This window comes from Kogia breviceps, chromosome 3 (genome assembly GCF_026419965.1).
Source record: "Kogia breviceps isolate mKogBre1 chromosome 3, mKogBre1 haplotype 1, whole genome shotgun sequence".
In the NCBI taxonomy this organism is placed as follows: domain Eukaryota; kingdom Metazoa; phylum Chordata; class Mammalia; order Artiodactyla; family Physeteridae; genus Kogia; species Kogia breviceps.
The window spans coordinates 26,493,831-26,517,526 of record NC_081312.1 but is presented as its reverse complement, the minus strand read 5'-3'; the positions used below and the strand labels follow the sequence as shown (position 1 = coordinate 26,517,526).

At 38.1% G+C, this 23,696-nt stretch overlaps 1 protein-coding gene across 4 annotated transcripts in view; it reads left to right on the top strand.

The window, feature by feature from the left end:
• Window positions 1–21,659, top strand: part of GPATCH2L (G-patch domain containing 2 like) — a 62,475-nt gene extending 40,816 nt beyond the window's left edge. For 2 of the 4 annotated variants that reach the window (XM_059057928.2, XM_059057931.2), the window contains exons 9-10: window positions 4,316–4,422; window positions 16,818–18,028. In XM_059057928.2, coding sequence (XP_058913911.1) covers window positions 4,316–4,422; window positions 16,818–16,978 — 268 coding nt within the window. In that variant the 3' untranslated portion in view covers window positions 16,979–18,028. Of the gene's footprint in view, window positions 1–4,315; window positions 4,423–16,817 lie in introns of all 4 variants that reach the window. The other 2 variants (XM_059057932.2, XM_059057930.2) reach the window with 2 other exon arrangements.
• Window positions 21,660–23,696: the final 2,037 nt, after the last annotated feature.

Here is a 23,696-nt window from a genome sequence, read left to right as displayed (position 1 = left end):
GGTGAGTGGGGGCTACTCTTTGTTGTGATGCACGGGCTTCTCATTGGTGGTGGCCTGTCTTGTTGTGGAGCATGGGCTCTAGGCACACAGGCTTCAGTAGCTGTGGGGCACGTGGGCTTAGTTGCTCTGCGGCATGTGATATCTCCCCGGACCAGGGCTCAAAGCCATGTCCCCTGCATTGGCAGGCAGATTCCTAACCACTGCTCCACCAGGGAAGCCCTCCATATGCTTTTAAACTGTGGAAGTTGCCAGATTGGGGACCTCTGAATAGGAAAATTTGCCCATTCAACAGTAGTCTTGTTGCCTTGCTAACTAGGTTCTCTTAGATTTGACTGAAGTTTCAGTTTTAAGACTATTAAGCCATGAGACTTGAATCCCCAACTAGGACTACAAATTAGGAGTTCATCTGATATAATTTTATTAGAGTCCTTTTTGTATGTTTTGTACTCTGGTTATGTTTTTAAAATTGTGGTAAAATATCATAACATAAAATTTACCATTTTAGGGACTTCCCTGGCAGTCCAGTGGTTAGGACTTGGCACTTTCACTGCTGTGGGCCCGGGTTCAATCCTGGTGGGCAACTAAGATCCTGTAAGCTGTGCGACATGGCCAAAAAAAAAAAAAAAATTTACCATGTTAACCACCTATAAGTGTACAATAGAGTATTTTGTTTTTAGAACTTCTAGTCATTCGTATCAGTTTTATTCAACAGGTATTTAGTGGGGATCAGCTATATACCTTGTGCAGAAGTTGGTAGATCACTGGAAAATTATGAAAGAAATGTAAATATGGTCCCTGTTCTCAAGGAGATTAGCCTCATTAGGGAAAATAGATATGTATACACCGGTTAAATAATGATTCATGGTAGATAAGGCCTAAGATGTTCAAGGAAAGCTTTGTATAAATGTGAGGCTCAGCTTGGTCCTTAGTCAGGGGTAGGATCTATCTAGGTAGAGAGGAAGGAGGAAGGAAGTAGGGGACTAAAATAGCATACCAGCATCCTAGCTATGGCAATCAGAGAAGAAAAAGAAGTGAAAGAAATCCAAATCGGAAAAGAAGAAGTAAAACCGTCACTGTTTGCAGATGACATGATACTATACGTAGAAAATTCTAAAGATGCTACCAGAAAACTACTAGAGCTAATCAGTGAATTCTGTAAAGTTGCAGGATACAAAATTAATACACAGAAATCTCTTTCATTTCTGTACACTAACAACAAAAGATCAGAAAGAGAAATTAAGGAAACAGTCCCTTTTACCATTGCATCAAAAAGAATAAAATACCAGGAGTAAACCTACCGAAGGAGGCAGAAGACCTGTACTCTGAAAACTATAAGACTGATGAAAGAAATCGAAGATGAGACAAACAGATGGAAAAATATATTCTTGGATTGGAAGAATAAATATTGTCAAAATGACTGTAGTACCCAAGGCAATCTACAGATTCAGTGCAATCCCCATCAAATTACCAATGGCATTTTTCACAGAACTAGAACAAAAAAATCTTAAAATTTGTATGGAGACACAAAAGACCCTGAATAGTCAAAGCAATCTTGAGAAAGAAAAAGAGAGCTGGAGGAATCAGGCTCCTTGACTTCAGACTATGCTACAAAGCTACAGTCATCAAAACAGTATTGGTACTGGCACAAAAACAGAAATACAGATCAATGGAACAGGATAGAAAGTCCAGAGATAAATCCATGCATCTATGGTCAATAATCTATGACAAAAGGAGGCAAGAATATACAATGGAGAAAAGACAGTCTCTTCCATAAGTGGTGCTGGGAACACTGGACAGCTACTTGTAAAAGAAGAAATTAGAACATTCTCTAACACCATACACAAAAACTCAAAGTGGATTAAAGACCTAAATGTAAGACCAGATACTATAAAATTCTTAGAGGAAAACATAGGTAGAACACTCTTTGACATAAATCGCAGCAATATCTTTTTGGATCCACCTCCTAGAGTAATGAAAATAAAAACAAAAGTAAATGGGACCTGATTAAACTTAAAAGCTTTTGCACAACAAAGAAAACCGTAAACAAAACAAAAAGACAACCCACAGAATGGGAGAAAATATTTGCAAACGAATCGACTGACAAGGGATCAATCTCCAAAATATGCAAACAGCTCATCAGCTCAATGTCAGAAAAAATAAACACAACCCAGTCAAAAAGTGGGCAGAAGATCTAAAAAGACATTTATCCAAAGAAGACATACAGATGGCCACAAAGCACATGAAAAGATGCTCAGCAACACTAATCATTAGAGAAATGCAAATCAAAACTACAATGAGGTACCACCTCATGCCAGTCAGAATGGCCATCATTAAAAAGTCTACAAATAAGAAATGCTGGAGAGGGTGTGGAGAAAAGGGAACCCTCCTACATTGTTGGTGGGAATGTAAGTTGGTGCATCCACTGTAGAAAACAGTGTGGAGGTTCCTCAGAAAACTAAAAATAGAATTACCATATGATCCAGCAGTCCACTCCTGGGCATATATCCAGAGAAAATGAGTCTGTCGTACAGAGTGAAGTAAGTCAGAAGGAGAAAAACAAATACCATATGCTAACACATATAATGGAATCTAAAAAAACAGGTTCTGAAGAACCTAGGGGCAGGACAGGAATAAAGACGCAGACATAGAGAATGGACTTGAGAACACGGGGAGGGGGAAGGGTAAGCTGGGACAAAGTGAGAGAGTGGCATGGACATATATACACCACCAAGTGTGAAGTGGATAGCTGGTGGGAAGCAGCCACATAGCACAGGGAGATCAGCTAGGTACTTTGTGACCACCTAGAGGGTGGAATAGGGAGGGTGGGAGGGAGACACAGAGGGAGGAGATATGGGGATGTATGTATATGTATAGCTCATTCACTTTGTTATAAAGCAGAAACTAACCATTGTGGAGCAATTATACTCCAATAAAGATGTTAAATAAAAGATACATGCACCCCAATGTTCATTGCAGCACTATTTATAATAGGCAAGACATAGAAGCAACCTAAATGTCCATTGACAGAAGAATAGATAAAGAAGATGTGGTACGTATATACAGTGGAATATTACTCAGCCATAAAAAGGAATAAAATAATACCATTTACAGCAACATGGATGGACCTAGAGATTATCATACTAAGTGAAGTAAGTCAGACAAAGACAAATACCATATGATATCACTTTTATGTGGTATCTAAAAAACTATACAAATGAACTTATTTACAAAACAGAAACACATAGAAAGCAAATTTATGGTTACCGAATGGGAAAGGTTGTGGGAGGGATAAATTAGGAGTTTGGGATTAACATATATACACTACTATATATAAAATAGATAATCAACAGAGACCTACTGTATAGCACAGGGAACTCTACTCAGTATTCTGTAATAACCTGTATAGGAAAAGAATCTGAAAAAGAATGGATATATGTATATGTTTAACTGAATCACTTTGCTGTACACCTGAAACTAACACAATATTGTAAATCTACTATACTCCAATATGAAAATTAAAATTTTAAAAAAATAGCTTACCAGCTATTTCATTGTTAAGTCCATTGCCGTTCAGAGAATCTTTTGCTTTTCTAGCTTTGAAGCTCTCTTTTTTTTTTTTTTTTTTTTTTTTTTTGGCCACGACGCATGGCATGTGAGATCTTAGTTCCCTGACCAGGGATCAGACACACATCCCCTGCAGTGGAAGTGCAGAGTCTTAACCACTGGACTGCCAGGGAAGTCCCTTTTTAAAAAAAAAAAATAATAATAAGCTGAATATTCAGTTGACTGAACATATTTTTGCCACATAATGTTTTTAAAAATCACAGAAACTAAACTTACTTATTTTGTGATATAGACACTATTAAAAATCCAGATTTATAGTGATAGAAGGGTTAAACTTCCCATTAAAAGTCTTTGCAAATATCTGTGTTCATGTAGCGTTAAACTTTTCAATATATTACCAGTTGGGAATAGGTATTTCATTAGTGAGTTTAGAACAATTTCGGTTATAGTTTTTATGAAAAATAATTGTACAAAAAAGAGCATGTAATGAAACACATTTATTGAAATTAATCATGAATGTCTGTTATTCTGAATTCAGATAAGAAGTTTACAGTGGTTGTATATAGTGTATAAAGAATAAGTTATGATTAATTCTGAATAATCTTGTACTGACACTTGATGGCAAAGCATGGTGCCCATTTTGTTAGTATATGTCTATAATGGGTCAGCAGTTTCATCTGGGCTGAACATATTCTCTTAGCAATAAGAATTACAAAGTTAAAACAATATTTTTTCTTTCTCATATCTGCAGACAGGCAAACATACACCTAGGACCGCCATGTTCACGTGACATCAAGAGGAAACGGAAACCTGTGGCTACAGCATCTCTGTCCAGCCCAAGTGCCAGTAATTATATATGTAGTTATCCTTTATTGACCACCTACTGTGTGTCAGGCACTAAATTATATGTTTATATATTAACATATAATTAACATATATAATTAATATATTATATATTATATTAATATATAATTATATAATATATAGTATGATATATTAATTATATATTATATGTTAATATATAAACATAATTTATATAATTACATAATATAATATAATATATATTATATATCTTTTATATTAATATGTATTATATATAATTAATTATAATATATAATATATAATTAACATATAATTAACCTGTTTTATATACCTTTTCATCTCTGACCCTGAAGTCTGTGCTTTTTCACTGTGTCTTACAGCTTTCTTGAGTTTGAATCCCTGTATTCCAGTATCAACAGTCTTTAGTCATCTGTACTTTTGCTCTAGCACAGACAGGAAATTAGGTGTGTGGTAATGAAAATCCTGGTAGGGTGGCAGTTTAGTCAATAGTGAAGGAGCCGTATGGATTTATTTACTTTCATGTTTGGTATACAGCACAATACATTATCACTGTTTTAATGTCTAGTAGACTGCTAATATTTTACCATTCAAGAAATTTCTAATTAAGTTTTCAAGTTAAAAGTTAAGGTTTTCTAGGCAAAACTGGTTCATAGTAACCAAAATAATGGTTATCTTCAGTGGGAGGTAGTGACCAGAGGAGGACATAAAAAAGTCTTCTGGGATGCTGGAAATGCTTTATATCAAGAACTTGGTGGGGATTACATGAGAATATACACATGTAAAGATTCACTGAGCTGCACATTTACATATATACAGGTATGTTATCCTTAAATGAAAAAAGGGGGATAATTATGTATTTATATCAGCAAGAATACTGGATGTCTATAGATATTTTTCTTTGACGTTAAGAGAAGATAATTGTAATTAGTAATCATAGGAAATAATACTTTGCGTATTTCAATACACTTTGGGGTGAATTGCTCTGGTTAAAAAGGGCGTATCTGCTTGTAGGACCTATCAGAAATACCTATGGTTATTTTCTTGATGATGGTGAATTCACTCTGAGGGAATTGAGCATATCATAAATTATTTTATTTTCTTCAGAAAATACTATATATTATATAGATCTGAGTAATTGATACCTGAGTAAAGAGTAGACCCCAGACAGATAGGAACTCTTATTTCTCTAACTTTACTTAGTAAGTTTCAGCATACTCTGAAATTAACCTGTTTGAGCTTCTGTTTAGAATGGCTGCTTGACAGTGGTTCATACTGAACATTCTTAATCATGGGTCTGATGATTGTAGTAAGTTTTTCTTAGTGATTTTCACATGGCCGTGCTCTGAGCTGAACATTTTACATGAATTATTTCACTTAACCTTTGCAACAACTTTTATAAGGCAGACGCTGTTTTTATTCCCAGTTTACACATGGGAAAATTAAGGCTTAGAGAGGTTAAATCACTCGCTGAGGTTATATGGTTGATAAATTGTAGAGCCAAGATCAGACCAATTTCCCTATGACTTTTGAGCTGCCCTCTTAAACACTGCAGGTGTTTGGTCTTGTATACGACAGAATTGGTTCCAAACCATGACTCCATGTCAAAACCCAGATCCTCATCCAGTCTATGGAATTGGAAGCAATAAAACACAGTCTCCCCTCTATCTTTTTGTTCTTTTTTTCCCCCCCTTGATATCTAGCTCTATTTTTAGCTTTTAATTGTTTATAAGAGAAGAGCTGTTGAGAAGAGTTTATAATCCTTATTCCATATTCAAATCAGGAAATGCACTGGGAGGTACTAAACAAGACGAGCATTCAGCATTTCCCCTGCTGAGCCCAACTCCTCTCACTTGTTGACTCAGGCCTGCTTCACTGAACATTTTTTTGTTTTCTATCCATAACCTGAGTGCCCCATGGAGGTGAAGGACATAGCCCGAGCCCGCGCCATCAGTCAGTAGAACAAATGGGCTTGCTCTGCCTAACATCGGGCCATCTCGGATTCCACCTCTTTTATAGAAATGAGTGATGAAGAGAGGTGTGTTCCGCTTTGCCGCTGTATTAATACACATCAGGGGCCAGCTCCTGGCATTAAATCATGCTCCTGCACACATCTGTTATCAGACTCTTCACCAGTGTGATGAACAAGACTGCAGATAGAGGCTTCCTTGTGTCATTCTTTATAGGATTTTCCTAAAAGAATAAATAGCTCAGATCTCTGCCAACACTCTCTGCTGTCACTGTGATGAATTCAGCTTCTTTCTAAAACATGCAGCCACAAATCTTTTCCCTTTTCCCCTCCCGCACTAGTGGAAAGTTGTAAGTTGAAATTGACTACATTTAAAGGTATTAATAAGGCTAGAAAGGTGAAGAGCAAAAGGGAATAACATGCCTTCCTGTCTTTTTGTACTAATATTAACAAAGGCCAGGGAAAAGGACCTTTTCATAGGGTCATTAGGTAGATCCATCTTGAAAGTGTAGCACCTCTATTTTCTTCATTTTATCTCCACTCCCGTTCCCTCTATGGCTTTATAACATGCAGGTGCCTAGTGTACAGATCCACCCCTGGATCCTAGTGAGTAACTGTGTTAACCTGCTTTTCAGGTCCATACACCAGAACAGGGAATGCCCAGCAATGTCTCCCTTATGCCGAAGTAAACCAGCTGTCATATATGTTTTTAAAGATTGTAACTGGAAAAGAAAAAAGGGTTATTTTCTCTAAAATTTGAGAGACTTAAGTAGTTATAAGAAGCATAAGGAACTCAGATGAAAACAAGACTTCTTTTCCTTGAGGTGATTTTCTTCATTAGAATGGCAAATCAGAGCTTTGGGTGCGTAAATCCCATTCCTTCAAAAAGTAAACACATGGCTGTAGGTGAAGGAGGATTGGGATAATAAGATACTCTGTTAAGAGCCCTGACTTTTTTTTTTTTTTGGTGGAATCTTACTTCCCTGACCAGGGATTGAAGCCGTGCCCTCTGCAATGGAGGAGGCACAGAGTCCTAACCACTGGACCGGCAGGGAATTCCCACGAGCCCTGACTGTTTTGGCCATCACAAGAGCCATTTCTGACCTTCTTCACCCTGGGATAGGGTATGTGTCCTTAGAAGGGTACCCAACAGTTAACCTGTTAATTAGTTACATAAGATTTCAAATACCAGGCTAGCAATGCTAGCGATGCATTCACAAGGGCAGGAATTTTTACCTGTCTTGCTCACTGCTGTACCCCATAGCATCTAAAAAATAATGCTCCACACATAGAAAAATCTCTAGGTATTTGTTGTATGAATAAATGAATAGAATCTTAAAGATGAAACAGTTATTCTCAATATTATTCTAATCCTGTGATTGGATTCAGTAGTTCCATTTCAGGTTGACCCTTGTCTCAGGAGTCATAGGGCAGATTCTTATTGCCTACTGTGCCTTCTAATTACGTTTAAATGTTTTCTAAAGTTAAAAATGTTTTTAAAAATAAATATTGAATGGCCACAAAAGAACATTTATAGAAGATGTGTAAGTTATAAAGAAAACCAATACAGCAACTATCCATATACCCACCATCCACTTTAAGAAAAGGAACATCACCTTTAAATTTTCCTTCCAACTCTCCTCAGAGGTAACCATTATCCTGATACATATTTTCGGTTAATCATTTGTCATTCTTTGTTTTTTTCAAATAGTTTTGACAGACATATGTATTCTAAGAAGTATATTGTCTAGTTTTACATGTTTTTGAACGTTGTGTAAATGGAATATTATATTTTATAAGTTACAAGTTTCACCCATCTATGTTCTTGAGATTCATTCAGGTCTTATCCTACCAGAATCCATTCATTTTCTTACTGCCATATGTATGGTATTCCATTTTATCAGTTGACAGATATAATAAAATTACCGTTCTTGATGAGCATTTCAATCATATTCTTATGCTGTTTTACGCTATTGTGAAATGTACCGCACCATTCTTCGGGAGAACATATGCAAAAGTTTCTTTGGCCATTTCACAGTTCTTAGGATAGCTATATCAAAAAACAAAAAGTTGTTGTTTGAAGGATGTGGAGAAATTGGAAACCTTGTGCATTGCTGGGGGAATGTAAAATAGTGCAGCCACTGTGGAAAGAGATATGGTAGTTCCTCAAAAATTTAAACATAAAACTACCATGTGATCCAGCAATTCTGCTTCTGGATATATACCCAAAAGAATTGAAAGCAAAGATTCAAATAGATATTTGTACACCCATGTTCATAGCAGCTTTATTGACAGTAGCCAAAAAGTAGAAACAACCCAAATGTTCATCACTGGATGAATGGATAAATAAAATGTGGTATGTACATTGAGTAGGTTATTATTCAGTCTGAAAGCCTTCATTATAAGAATAAAATCATGAACATTACAACATGGATGAAGGCAACATGTTAAGTGAAATAAGCCAAACAAAAGGATGAATACTGTATGATTCCACTTATAAGAGGTACCTAAAACAATCCAATTTATAGAAACAGAAAGTAGAATGGTGGTTGCCAGGGGCTGGGGGAGGAAGAGAATGTGGAGTTATTGTTTAATGGGTAGACAGTTTCCATTTGGGATGATGAAAAAGTTCTGGACATGGATGGTGGTAATGGTTGTGCAACAGTGTGAATATACTAAATTCTACTGAACAGTATGCTTAGAAATTATTAGAATGGTAAATTTTATATATTTTTTACCATAATAAAAAATATGTAGCAAAACAAAGTTTTTCTAGGACAGAGTTTTTTTGTTTTGGTTTGTGTTTTTTTAACATCTTTATTGGAGTATAATTGCTTTACAATGGTGTGTTAGTTTCTCCTGTATCACAAAGTGAACCAGCTATACATATACGTATATCCGCATATCCCCTCCCTCTTGCAGCTGCCTCCCACCCTCCCTATCCCACCCCTCTAGGTGGTCACAAAGCACCGAGCTGATCTCTCTCTGTTATGCAGCTGCTTCCCGCTAGCTATCTATTTTACTTTTGATAGTGTATGTATGTCCATGCCACTCTCTCACTTTGTCACAGCTTACCCTTCCCCCTCCCTGTGTCTTCAAGTCCATTCTCTACGTCTGCATCTTTATTCCTGTCCTGCCCCTAGGTTCCTCAGAACCTTTTTTTTTTTTAGATTCCATATATATGTGTTAGTATACGGTATTTGTTTTTCTCTTTCTGACTTAGAGTCTGCAGACTCTAGGTCCATCCACCTCACTGCAAATAACTCAGTTTCATTTCTTTTTATGGCTGAGTAATATTCCATTGTATATATGTGCCACATCTTCTTTATCCATTCGTCTGTCGATGGACACTTAGGTTGCTTCCATGTCCTGGCTATTGTAAATAGTGCTGCAATGAACACTGTGGTACATGACTCTTTTTGAATTATGGTTTTCTCAGGGTACATGCCCAGTAGTGGGATTGCTGGGTCGTATGGTAGTTCTGTTTGTAGTTTTTTAAGGAACCTCCATACTGTTCTCCATAGTGGCTGTATCAATTTACATTCCCACCAACAGTAAAAGAGGGTTCCCTTTTCTCGACACCCTCTCCAACATGTATTATTTGTAGACTTTTTGATGATGGCCATTCTGACTGGTGTGAGGTGATACCTCATTGTAGTTTTGATTTACATTTCTCTAATGATTAGTGATGTTGAGCATCCTTTCATGTGTTTGTTGGCAATCTGTATATCTTCTTTGGAGAAATGTCTCTTTCGGTCTACTGCCCATTTTTGGTTTGGTTGTTTGTTTTTTTGATATTGAGCTGCATGAGCTGCTTGTATATTTAGGAGACTAATCCTATGTCAGTTGCTTGATTTGCAAATATCTTCTCCCATTCTGAGGGTTGTCTTTTTGTCTTGTTTATGGTTTCCTTTGCTGTGCAAAGGCTTTTAAGTTTCATTAGGTCCCATTTGTTTATTTTTGTTTTTATTTCCATTACTGTAGGAGGTGGATCAAGAAGGATCTTGCTGTGATTTATGTCATAGTTTTCTGCCTATGTTTTCCTCTAAGAGTCTGACCTTACATTTAGGTCTTTAATCCATTTTGAGTTTACTTTTGCGTATGGTGTTAGGAAGTGTTCTAATTTCACTCTTGTACATGTAGCCATCTAGTTTTCCCAACACCACTTATTGAAGAGGCTGTCTTTTCTCCATTTTATATTCTTGCCTCCTTTGTCAAAGATAAGGTTACCCTATGTGTGTTGGTTTATCTCTGGGCTTTCTATCTTGTCCCATTGATATGTATGTCTGTTTTTGTGCCAGTACCATACTGTCTTGATTACTGTAGCTTTGTAATATAGTCTGAAGTCAGGGAGCCTGATTCCTCCAGCTCCATTTTTCTTTCTCAAGATTGTTTTGGCTATTAGGGGTCTTTTGTGTTTCCATACAAACTGTAAAATTTCTTGTTTTAGTTCTGTGAAAAATGCCATTGGTAATTTGATAGGGATTGCATTAAATCTGTAGATTGCTTTGGGTAATAGAGTCATTTTCACAATGTTGATTCTTCCAATCCAAGAACATGGTATATCTCACCATCTGTTTGTATCATCTTTAATTTCTTTCATCAGTGTCTTACAGTTTTCTGCATACAGGTCTTTTGCCTCCTTAGGTAGGTTTATTCCTAGGTATTTTATTCTTTTTGTTGCAGTGGTAAATGGGAGTGTTTCCTTAATTTCTCTTTCAGATTTTTCATAATTAGTGTATAGGAATGCAAGAGATTGCTGTGCATTAATTTTGTATCCTGCTACTTTACCAAATTCTTTGATTAGCTCTAGTAGTTTTCTGGTAGCATCTTTAGGATTCTCTATGTATAGTATCATGTCATCTGCAGACAGTGACAGCTTTACTTCTTTTCTGATTTGGATTCCTTTTATTTCTTTTTCTTTGATTGCTATGGCTAAAACTTCCAAAACTGTGTTGAATAATAGTGGTAAGAGTGGGCAGCCTTGTCTTGTTCCTGATCTTAGTGGAAATGGTTTCAGTTTTTCACCATTGAGGACAATGTTGGCTGTGGGTTTGTCATATATGCCCTTTATTATGTTAAGGTAAGTTCCCTCTATGCCTACTTTCTGGAGGATTTTTATCATAAATCAGTGTTGAATTTTGTCAAAAGCTTTTTCTGCATCTTTTGAGATGATCATATAGTTTTTATCCTTCAGTTTGTTAATATGGTTTATCACATTGATTGATTTGCGTATATTGAAGAATCCTTGTATTCCTGGGATAAACCCCACTTGATCATGGTGTATGATCCTTTTAATGTGTTGTTGGATTCTGTTTTCTAGTATTTTGTTGAGGGTTTTTACATCTATGTTCATCAGTGTTATCGGCCTGTAGTTTTCTTTTTTTGTGACATCTTTGTCTGGTTTTGGTATCAGGGTGATGGTGGCCTCGTAGAATGAGTTTGGGAGTGTTCCTCCCTCTGCTATATTTTGGAAGAGTTTGAGAAGGATAGGTGTTAGCTCTTCTCTAAGTGTTTGATAGAATTTGCCTGTGAAGCCATCTGGTCCTGGTATTTTTTTTGTTGGAAGTTTTTTTTTTTTTTTTTTTTTGTGGTACCCGGGCCACTCACTGTTGTGGCCTCTCCCACTGCGGAGCACAGGCTCCAGACGCACAGGCTCAGTGGCCATGGCTCTCGGGCCCAGCTGCTCCACAGCATGTGGGATCCTCCCGGACCGGGGCGTGAACCCACCGCGTCCCCTGCATCGGCAGGCAGACTCTCAACCACTGCACCACCAGGGAAGCTCTGTTGGAAGATTTTTAATCACAGTTTCAATTTCAGTGCTTGTGATTGGTCTGTTTATATTTTCTATTTCTTCCTGGTTCAGTCTTGCAAGGTTGTGCTTTTCTAAGAATTTGTCCATTTCTTCCAGGTTGTCCCATTTTATTGGCATAGAGTTGCTTGTAGTAATCTCTCATGATCCTTTGTATTTCTGCCGTGTCAGTTGGTACTTCTCCTTTTTCATTTCTAATTCTGTTGATTTGAGTCTTTTCCTTTTTTTTCTTGATGAATCTGGCTAATGGTTTATCAATTTTGTTTATCTTCTCAAAGAACCAGCTTTTAGTTTTATTCATCTTTGCTATCATTTCCTTCATTTCTTTTTCATTTATTTCTGATATGATCTTTATGATTTCTTCTGCTAACTTTGGGGGTTTTTGTTCTTGTTTCTCTAATTGCTTTAGGTGTAAGGTTAGGTTGTTTATTTGAGATGTTTCTTGTTTCTTGAGGTAGGATTGTATTGCTATAAACTTCCCTCTTAAAACTGCTTTTGCTACATCCCATAGGTTTTGGGTCATCATGTTTTCATTGTCATTTGTTTCTAAGTTTTTCTGATTTCCTCTTTGATTTCTTCAGTGATCTCTTGGTTATTTAGTAGCATATTGTTTAGCCTCCGTGTTTGCAGTTTTTACAGTTTTTTTCCTGTAATTGATATCTAGTCTCATAGCATTGTGGTCAGAAAAGATACTTGATACGATTTCAGTTTTCTTAAATTTACCAAGGCTTGATTTGTGACCCAGGATATGATCTGTCCTGGAGAATGTTCCATGAGCACTTGAGAAGAAAGTGTATTCTGTTTTTGGATGGAATGTCCTATAAATATCCATTAAGTCCATCTTATTTAATGTGTCATTTAAAGCTTGTGTTTAATTATTTATTTTCATTTTGGATGATCTGCCCATTGGTGAAAGTGAGGTGTTAAAGTCCCCTACTGTGATTGTGTTACTGTTGGTTTCCCCTTTTATGGCTGTTAGCATTTGCCTTATGTATTGAGGTTCTCCTATGTTGGGTGTATAAATATTTACAATTGTTATATCTTCTTCTTGGATTGATTCCTTGATTATTATGTAGTGTTCTTCTTTGTCTCTTATAATAGTCTTTATTCTAAACTCTATTTTGTCTGATATGAGAATTGCTACTCCAGCTTTCTTTTGATTTCCATTTGCATGGAATATCTTTTTCCATCCTCTCACTTTCAGTCTGTATGTGTCCCTAGGTCTGAAGTGGGTTTCTTCTAGACAGCGTATATATGGGTCTTTTTTTTGTATCCATTCAGCAAGTCTTTGTCTTTTAGTTGGAGCATTTAATCCACTTATATTTAAGGTAATTATCATAAGCTATGTTCCTGTTACCATTTTCTGAATTGTTCTGGGTTTGTTATTGTAGGTCTTTCCATTCTCTTGTGTTTCCTGCCTAGAGAAGTTCCTTTAGCATTTATTATAAGCTGGTTTGGTGGTGCTGAATTCTTACATTTTTGCATGTCTGTAAAGGTTTTATTTTTCCATCGAATCTGAATGAGATCCTTTCTGTGTAGAGTAATATTGGTTTTAGGTTTTTCCCTTTCATCACCTTAAATATGTCCTGCCACACCCTTCTGCCTTGCAGAGTTTCTGCTGAACGATCAGCTGTTAACCTTATGGGGATTCCCTTGTATGTTATTTGTTGTTTTTCCCTTGCTGCTTTTAATATTTTTTCTTTGTATTTAATTTTTGATAGTTTGATTAATATGTGTCTTGGTGTGTTTTTCCTTGGATTTATCCCGTATGGGACTCTCTGCACTTCCTGGACTTGATTGACTATTTCCTTTCCCATATTAGGGAAGTTTTCAACTATAATCTTTTCAAGTATTTTCTCAGTCCCTTTCTTTTTCTCTTCTTCTGGGACCCCCTATAATTCAAATGTTGGTGCATTTAATGTTGTCCCAGAGGTGTCTGAGACTGTCCTCTATTCTTTTCATTCTTTTTTTCTTTATTCTCCTCTGCGGTAGTTATTTCCACTGTTTTATCTTCCAGGTCCCTTATCTGTTCTTTGGCCTCAGTTATTCTGCTGTTGATTCCTTCTAGAGAATTTTTTTCTTTTTTTTTTTTTTAAAGAAGATGTTGGGGGTAGAAGTTTATTAATTAATTTATTTATTTTTGCTGTGTTGGGTCTTCGTTTCTGTGTGAGGGCTTTCTCTAGTTGTGGCAAGTGGGGGCCACTCTTCATCACGGCGCACGGGCCTCTCACTATTGTGGCCTCTCTTGTTGCGGAGCACAGGTTCCAGATGCGCAGGCTCAGTAGTTGTGGCTCACGGGCCTAGTTGCTCCGTGGCATGTGGGATCCTCCCAGACCAGGGCTCGAACCTATGTCCCCTGCATTAGCAGGCAGATTCTCAACCACTGTGCCACCAGGGAAGCCCTCCTTCTAGGGAATTTTTAATTTCATTTATTGTGTTGTTCATCATTGTTTGTTTGCTCCTTAGTTCTTCTAGGTCCTTGTTAAACGTTTCTTTTATTTTCTCCATTCTATTTCCAAGATTTTTGATCATCTTTACTGTCATTACTCTGAATTCTTTTTGAGGTAGACTGCCTATTTCCTCTTCATTTGTTTGGTCTGGTGGGATTTTACCTTGCTCCTTCATCTGCTGTGTATTTCTCTTGTCTTCTCATTTTGCTTAACTTACTGTGTTTGGGGTCTCCTCTTCACAGCCTGCAGGTTTGTATTTCCCATTGTTTTTGGTGTCTGCCCGCAGTGGGTAACGTTGGTTCTGTGGGATGTGTAGGCTTCCTGTTGGAGGGGACTGGTGCCTGTGTTCTGATGGATGAGGCTGGATCTTGTCTTTCTGGTGAGCAGGACCATGTCTGGTGGGGTGTTTTGGGGTGTTTGTGACCTTATTATGATTTTAGGCAGCCTCTCTGCTAATGGGTGGGGGTGTGTTCCTGTCTTGCTAGTTGTTTGGCATGGGGTGTCCAGCACTGGAGTTTGCTGGTCGTTGAGTGGAGCTGGTTCTTAGAGTTGAGACGGAGATCTCTGGGAGAGTTCTCACCGATTGATATTACAAGGGGCCGGGAGGTCTCTGGTGGACCAGTGTCCTGAACTCAGCTCTCCCACCTCAGAGGCTCAGGCCTGACACCCAGCTGGAGCACCAAGACCCAGTTCTTGGGGAAGGGGCCCTTGCAATTTCTGAGGAGCAAGGTTTCTTTGTAACTGCTGTGTCCATGAGATCACATAGAAAGTTCTCATTTTCTGAAGGAAATATATCCAGAGAAGCAGATGGCACAATTTCCATAGTGCAATTCCTCTTCTTTGGATAGGACTCCTCAAAAAGGTAACAGGCCAAGAATCTAGGACAGTTTTTTCACCATGGTTGATGACCATCTAGTAATGGTAGGTATAGTTTTATAAAATTTATTTTCACTTAAATAGAAATGAATGAGCCACGTGTGTGTGAGAAATAGAGACAGAGAGAGAGAGATTTGGGTGGTGATGTCAGATGTATTTCTTGCTGCTATGGTTGAGGTTCCAAAATGTTTGAAAGCCACTACCCTCTAAAAACTCTTGTATATGTCCCATGAAGTTAATAGCTTTCAAGGTTTTTTTTTCTTTCTTTCTGAAATTCATGTTTGAATGTTGGGTATACCTGTAAATCTGAAATAAACCCTTGGGTGCACTTTGATATAATCTAATCTTTTTCATTAAGAAAAAAAAAAAGTATTGGTTGTGACCCACTACATTGATTTTGTGACACATAATTTGAAAATTACTTTTCTAGGTTATATTCCTGGGAACGGAATTATTGTGACAGGATAAAAACGAAACTTTTAAAGATTTTCCCCTATTTTAGTGTCTATATTTGTTTTCAACAGAGAGGGTATGATGGTGGTTTGTACTGCTCTGCTCAGGGGGCATTTGGAAATGTGAGGACAGTGTTTGGTTGTCACAATGACTAGGGAATGCTTTTGGCATTCAGGGACAGGGTCCAGAATGGTAAGTGTCCTAAAAAAATAGGACAGCCCTGCACAAGCAATGATTATCCTGTCCAGAATGTCTTAATGTGCTGTTGAAAAACCATGGACTTGGTTGTGTGATTTTTCTACCATTTGCCTTATTGTTCAGTATTTATTGGTGACACCGTCATTTTGGAGGCATAGGATGTAGAAAGAGCAGAGGGCTTGGAGTCTGGTATATGAGTTTGAGTCTTGCTACTTAACCAGCCCGGTTGTGTCCCTGAACAAATTATCTGCTTTCTCTATGCCTCAGTTTTCTGATCCAGGAAATGGAGATGACGATACTTCTAAGAGTTTGCATTAAGAAACAAATTATAAGTATACATTGTTTACACAGTACAGTGCCTGGCACATAAATGCTTAATAAGTGATTATTACTACATTATGAATTTGTACTACTGAATTTATTCATTTGTTCAGTTAAACCCATTTTCTGAGGTGGAGAAATACAATACTTATCTTACTTAAATCTTGCCTTTATTTTTTGGTTAAAAAAAAAAAGAAACTTTATGTGGCCGCTTGGTTTAATAGGACATACAAAGTATAAGGATTAAGCAAGTTTTGTGTTGACATCTCTCTCATTCTAATTTGTCTCCTTTTGACTTTTTTCCTCCTTACTTTTATTGTAACACCCTTACCAGTTCATATGGATGCAGTGGAGCCAACCATACCAGCATCACAGGCCCCCAAATCTCCAAACTCTGAGTGGTTGGTCAGGACCTCTGCTGCAGAGAAAACCACTGACTCAACTGCAGGTACATTTTTTAAAATGCCACAAGAAAAGAGCCCTGGATACAGCTAGACAGCAGAATTTCATCCACCAAGAACCGACTAGATGTTGTTGAAACAAATATTAGACTTTGTATTATATTGTCTTGCATATCTTAATTGACATTCCCAGTCCCTTCGCCACCAGGACTGACTCCTCTTCAAAGAAGTAGACTCTTTCTCTTAGAAAATCATATTGTGAAAATCTTTTTTTTTTAATTATAAAATATTAGGACAGCAATTTTTTTAAAAAAGGTCGTCCTATGCTATATTTGTTACATTGCTGTTGCTGTCCTAACAGTTACCTACAGCTGTGTTTACAGAGCTGTTGCTGTTTTGCAGGTATGTCTTTTTTCTTGAAGAACTAGTAACTGCTTTTGCATATTTTTTGTGTAGAGCTTTTAATACCATTTGAGGAAGTTCCAAATTTGCAGCCAGTTCCAGACAAAGTTAAACACAGATTTAAGATCTGTGTGTGGAATTGTTTGCAGGACATAAGGCTTGCCTTTGAGCCTGGTCTTGATTCAAGCAGAGTGCCAATAAGATAAATCCACCAAGTACTCAATTTGGAACCTCAGAAGAGACTACCAGCAGCATGGGACTTGAAAACTTACTCCATCTTTCTAGATGTCCTGTTGGAATCGCCAGCAGCTGCACTGTACTTTGCCTCATCTCCAGAGTCTGTGTTCTACTGAAAGAGGACCTATATCTATATATACACGTACAGATTGGTGTCATGAAGGTGCTTTAGGTGTACAGCGAATTTGAACTAGTGGATTGTGTCTTAATACTTCATGTTGCGGTGTAAGCCTTTACGTACTAAACAAGACTTTTATTGTTAGTATTATAGGTCAATAACCTGTAGCAGAAATTCATACTCTATTATAATAATGGCTTTTTGAGGCCATACTTTGGGGAGGAAAAATGCCTTTTTGACATGCCTTTATCCTTGGTATGTTTATGACGGCTCAGCTGCATGAAGAATTATATATATAGCCATGCCTCAAGTTGGATGCTCCTTTGTCAAAATGAGGAATAAGTGACTGCCTAGAGCTTCGGAAGAAAAGCCACCCTTTCTTAAAAAGTATTGTCGAGATTGTCTGTCATTGAGGGACCTGGTTGGCAGAAGGGCTCTTTTTTGTACAAATTGAATGCTTTTACTCTGAGATACACAGAAGCCGTTCTCAAGTGTCCGCTGCTCTTGTGACCTTCTAGAGGAACTCCCACCCCTGCACCTGGTAGGAAAGAGCGTCCTTTCCCTGAGGCGCAGTTGTCCTTCTTTCTCACACGGAATTTAATGGTGGGCCGCTCTGTCGTATTCCTTTCAAAATTGTTGTGCTTATCAGTGGTAGCTCCAGAATGTCCTTGTCAGTGGTGTGGGTGTGAATCTGGTGGGAAAGGGGGACTGGAAGCTAAGTTTACATAGCACTTTATGTAAGACTGAGAACATGGCAGTTGTCCACAAGAAGGAATATGGTGAAGGGAGAGGCGGGTGGAGATTACGGCGTGAGGAGTAGTGCTAAAGCCAGCCCAGCATCCCTGGGAGCCACCCAGATTCTTGTGCAGTAGCCAGTGTACTTCCCTTCCTATGGCTGCACCCATAGCAGAATAGAAAACATAATGTCTGTTGAATATAAAGTGGTTCTACTCAGTTGTTTTAGTGATGAAGGTATCTTTTTGTTGTAATATGTGCATTCTTACCTAGTCCCAATAGTGTCCCGAGGCACCCATTTCTAACATTAATTAGTTGGATTTAAGGGAGAAATTCATGAACATAGTAATTTTATTTTCTTTGCACTAAGCTCCATGGCTCATTCAGAGATCAGTCCTGTGATCATGGCCTGTTAAGAGCTCTGTAGTTTGGGTAGCATCTTTTTCTTCATGACATGTAGCCTAATAATTCTCCTTTCTACCTGCAATTAAAAATCACTTATATGTACTTTATTTACATTTTAAACATCTATGATATAAAGGTAGGTGATTGCTACCATTTTATAGAGTCAAGAACAGTCTTAGTGACTTGCCCCAAATCTCATAATCAAGTCAAGACTAAAATCCCAGACTTAGAGACTTTCTGGGCCCTGGGTTATAATCTTTTGATTGTCATTGATAGACCTGAGTCACTCTGAGACTCATATTTTTGAAACAGTATGCCAGATAAACAGAATGTTTATCATCTTTCTTGATCAAGCTTTCCTACATATTTTGAATACTTTCAACGGGGAGCAACCAAAATGCCATATCTGTAATAAGTAGGAGAGAAAATTAATTGCCTAAGAGAATAGCCATTAAGCACACAAATATTTTTCCAATACAGGGTTGTAAATTGTGCTCCTTATTTTAAGCTGCTGCATGAGCATGCTTACAGAATTATTCACCGACGTATTCTGCTTGTTTTTTATGAGACCATTCCAGAGGAATACTCTTAGAATCAAGTGTATTTTGAATCTTAAATTTTAAATTTCCTTTTTATATGGCAAAGTGTATAATGTCATAAATTAAGAAAAATCTGTTACCTTTCAACAAAAGGTATAATTTCAAAATCAGGTTTTGAAATCTGTTGAAAAAAAGTGATAGCTTGACTTCTTTTGAGGATAATCATTGAGCTCACATGTGTTTGATCTGCTCAAAAGTAATAGCCGAAGCAGAGTTCCACAGTTCTTCCTAATTTCAGGATTCTGATTTATCCCAGCTTGCTGTCCAGTCTATCTGTCTAAATCCTAATCTTGGGTATTTTTCACAGTGGGCAAAAACATTATGTACTTGCGTGAGCATCATTCATAAAGGATAGATTTGCTTACGGGTTTAAGGGAATTTGAGATTATTTTTCAGGTGCAGTATTTTAAAGGGAACAACTTCATTTGCATCAAAACTTGTGTAGCTTTTTGGTAAGAACTGTTCAGAAAAGGAAGTTAGTAGCTGTTTATCTGGTGCCAAGTTTGGAGGGGCAGAGTACGATCTTTATTGAGTGGTGTGTTCTCGATAAAATAGGCCTCATTTAGCCTTGAAATCTTTAGAAATCAAATGCAATTGGAAATTTCAGATGACAGAGTTTTTTGCTGGGCTATAGAAACAGGCTGCAAGTAAGGCCATTTTGGCAACAAAATGACCAAAAGCTGAAATAAAGCTTCTTAATCTGTGATGCTTATGGCATCCTTTGCTAGTAAGTAAAGCTCAATACCTAGGAGAGGTAATTTAAACTACTTCTGAATCCCAAATAGGTGAATCTGACATATCTCTGTACTTTGGAACCAGAAATGCAGTCTAGATCACAGCATAGCAAGTTCTGATGCTAAAAGTACAGGGGCAGAGTTATCATAGCAGTAAGTCATTTAGAGGTGAACGAGTCTCAGAGTGTCACGTGAGGAAGGAGCTAGGTGGCACTGTCACTGCTGGTGTGATGGGTTCTCCACTTCGGCTCCAGGAAAAGGCTCCTGGTGATGCCTGATTCATTTCCAGTCTTTGCTTTATTTTGGCTTCACTACCATGATTCTGAGCCACAAGCTTTTTTTATTTCCTGGGGATGAGGCTATGTAAAATTACAGCATTAGCTGTATTCAGCATTCTGTATATTTGGTGAACCTTATCTGAGCTGGGATGAGAACAGAGTGGCTTTCTCTGGAAGCAGTGGATAGAGTCTAGTTGGGGGCATAGCTTATAGGCTGTATCATGGTTCATGGGATGGTGGGAGGGGTGGCAGAAGCAGTTTGCTCTTGCTGTCAGCTGCTTCCTTTGCTAATGTTTCAGCTGCCCATTTTACTTGTCAGGATTTCCTTATCTCCCTCTCCAGTTGTGACAGTGTAGTTACTGATAGTGACAGCAATCAGGTTGGGTTCCTACCCCATGAGAAAACTGGCACAGTGGAAGAAAGGTGAAGAAATTGGTGGGTTCTGCTATTAGCACTAAACGCAAGTGGCTCAGACATGCTTTCATGAAGATCACGAAACAGATGAACATCAAGATCACGAAACAGATGAACATCAAATGCCTGGAAATAGCAACATTGAAAAGAAACAAAGGAAATTGAGTGATCTTGCTGAAGAGTGTGGATTAGAAGGTTTTTAACAAGCCCAGCAAAACAAACTTATGGCCAAAAGAAGAAATTTTCCTGCCACTGCCCTGCACTGCACTTGGTAAAATTGCCAAATGTGGGGGAAAAAAATTTTCCAAGCACAGTATTGAAGAATGGGGCAGATCCTGAAGATGTTCACCAAGGAGAGGAATCTTGGCAAGGTTCAGACTGGGAAGGCAAGGGGAAGAGAATGAGATGCTTAGAGCAGGGCTGCTAGGGCCCTGAGATCAACAGCATCCATACATTGTTCCCGCCTCCAGATCTGCTGCATCCAGAAACTCTGAGGGTGAGGCCCAGCAGTCTTTTACCAGCCCTCCAGGGGACTTGATGTTTAAAAACGATGCACAATGATGTTAAAGAACCGCAGGCTTTGCCACAGTTAAAAAGAAGTGTTTTAATATACTGATGTCCCCCCCAAGCTCTGAGGTGCTCTTATACTTTCCTCCATAAGTATGGAGATGTTTTGTGTATGGTTCTTTGCAGAAACTGTTAAATGTCTTTATTTCCCATACTTTTTCCCTCAAGTTCCTGAAAGATCTCCTAGAAATATTGAGAAAGGATGATGTGGAGGAAAATGCCATTGAGGCCATTTTTAGATGGATAGAAACAACCTTGTAAAAGTGGATTAAAATATAGCAATGGACTTTTAGTCTGTGAGTGATCATTGATTTTCACAACCGACAGTAAAACATTTGTGTAAGATACTGCCATCCATGATTTTATGATACCTGTGCATTACATCTTAGTTTCATGGGAAAATGTCATATATTTTCTAGCATCATAATGATAAGTATGGCTCACAAAAATGAAAAAAATAATTGGAAGAAAAAAACACCCTGAGTACATAGCTATTGTGTAATAAATACCTGTTGAATTATTGGTAATCTTTTGCTGGGAATTAATCTCAGTACTTCAGAGCATGTAAAAATCAATTTTCAGTGATCCCACTTAATCACACCTTACTGTCTTTGTTTTACATTTTCAGCTAGTGATTCTGCAGGGGTTGGGGACCAGTAGTAACAACACGTTATATTTTTTCATCGTCTGACTTAACGATTCAGTGTTTCAGAAGACTGTACTCTAATATTAAAGCTTTGAAGTGGTGGTATGGTCATTTTTTCTTTAGATTTTATTTGTGTGAATTGGCCTAGGCCCTACATTATTACTAAAGCCTATGAACCAAATTTCTCTTTCTGGGAATATGTGTGGCTACGGAGGGGTTCTCTAGTATCATCTCCTCAGATGCTCATGTTTTGTGCCTGGATTTTTATCTATAAAGGTGACTGCTGACACGGAAAGGTCAGTGCCATTGAAAGAAAAGTCTTAATGTTACAGTTCCCCTAGAAACAAGAGGCACGGTTTGCCATGCAGGGCCACAGGACGAACACCAAGTTTGGGTCAGGAGGCAGAAGATGGGAACAAGTGATAGGTTTAGGCCAGAGCCATGATCAGGATTTTCTTGGGAAAGGCAAAGCAGGGCAGGGAGAACAGTTTAGGAATGGCTAGCGAATAATTCCAGGGCCTTAGGGCTACAGTGTGGGCTCCAGTTGCCTGGTGCCTGGCCCTGGGATGATTGTGTCCTGGGGTGTGCAGGCCAGATGGAGGAGGTATGGCTCCATCAGACCTGGTTAGTTTGCACATCAAAAGCATGATGCAGGCTGAGTCCTTTGCAGTCTGTAAGAACTGGCCAGCCCTGAGAGGCGTTGTCCTTCCCCATCCAGAAAGTTTTTTTAAGATGTCAAAACATCATAATATATTGAAAATATAAAACATGATTAATACACATGTATAGACTGTTTATCTCTCCTTTCAATTTCTGTAGTCTTTTAAAGCACCACATAATTTTTCCTTTCCGTCTTGAAAACCATTTAAAAGTACCTCTGGCCAAAAATGTTAGCGTTACTACATATTATCAAGGTGTGGGAATATTTTTTAAGATGTAAATTATGAAAATAATGTTTTCTTTCGCTAGAAGTGAGTTCTGACCCTTGCAGATCTCTCATTCAAATGTTTAACTGAAAAAGGAAAGAAAATATCAGAGAACTTATAAGTAGCCTTGATGACCGACTTAAATCAACCCGTTTCGCTACGTATAGATTCTACACCTTGCTCCTCCCAGTGGGCCATGTATTTCTCCATGAAAATCTGCTACCCCAAAATCATGGTGACAGTTTTAATTGCTCTAAATATTTATCTCACTCAGCCTCCAACCTGTTGTCAGCAGCTATTGCAAACTGGCCATTTTAAACCCTTTCAGTCCCCACCTTCTCTCAACCCCAGCAGCTCATCTCACCTCTCCCCTAACAGATAATAGAGCATTAGATGGGGAAACTCCGCTTACACACCTTCACATACACCCTTTGTCACCTCTTTGTCTTGGAAATTCCTGTCCTCCCCCTAACAAATCCCTTCTCTTAACACTCAAGGTCCTCTCCCTTGATCAGATGCCTTGCTTAGTATAGCTTCTCACTCCTAACACATACGGCTTTGCAATTTAAACACATTCAAAGACTCCCTGTTCAAACAAAAATGCCTTTCCTCAACCCTTTGAACCCCTTGACTAGCACTAAATACTGTTCTTTCCTGTACTTTGTTAATTCTCAATTCACTGAAGCAGTAGTTTTTAACCCTGGCTGCACCCTAGGGCATCTGGGGAGATTTTTAAAAACCCTAATTCCCT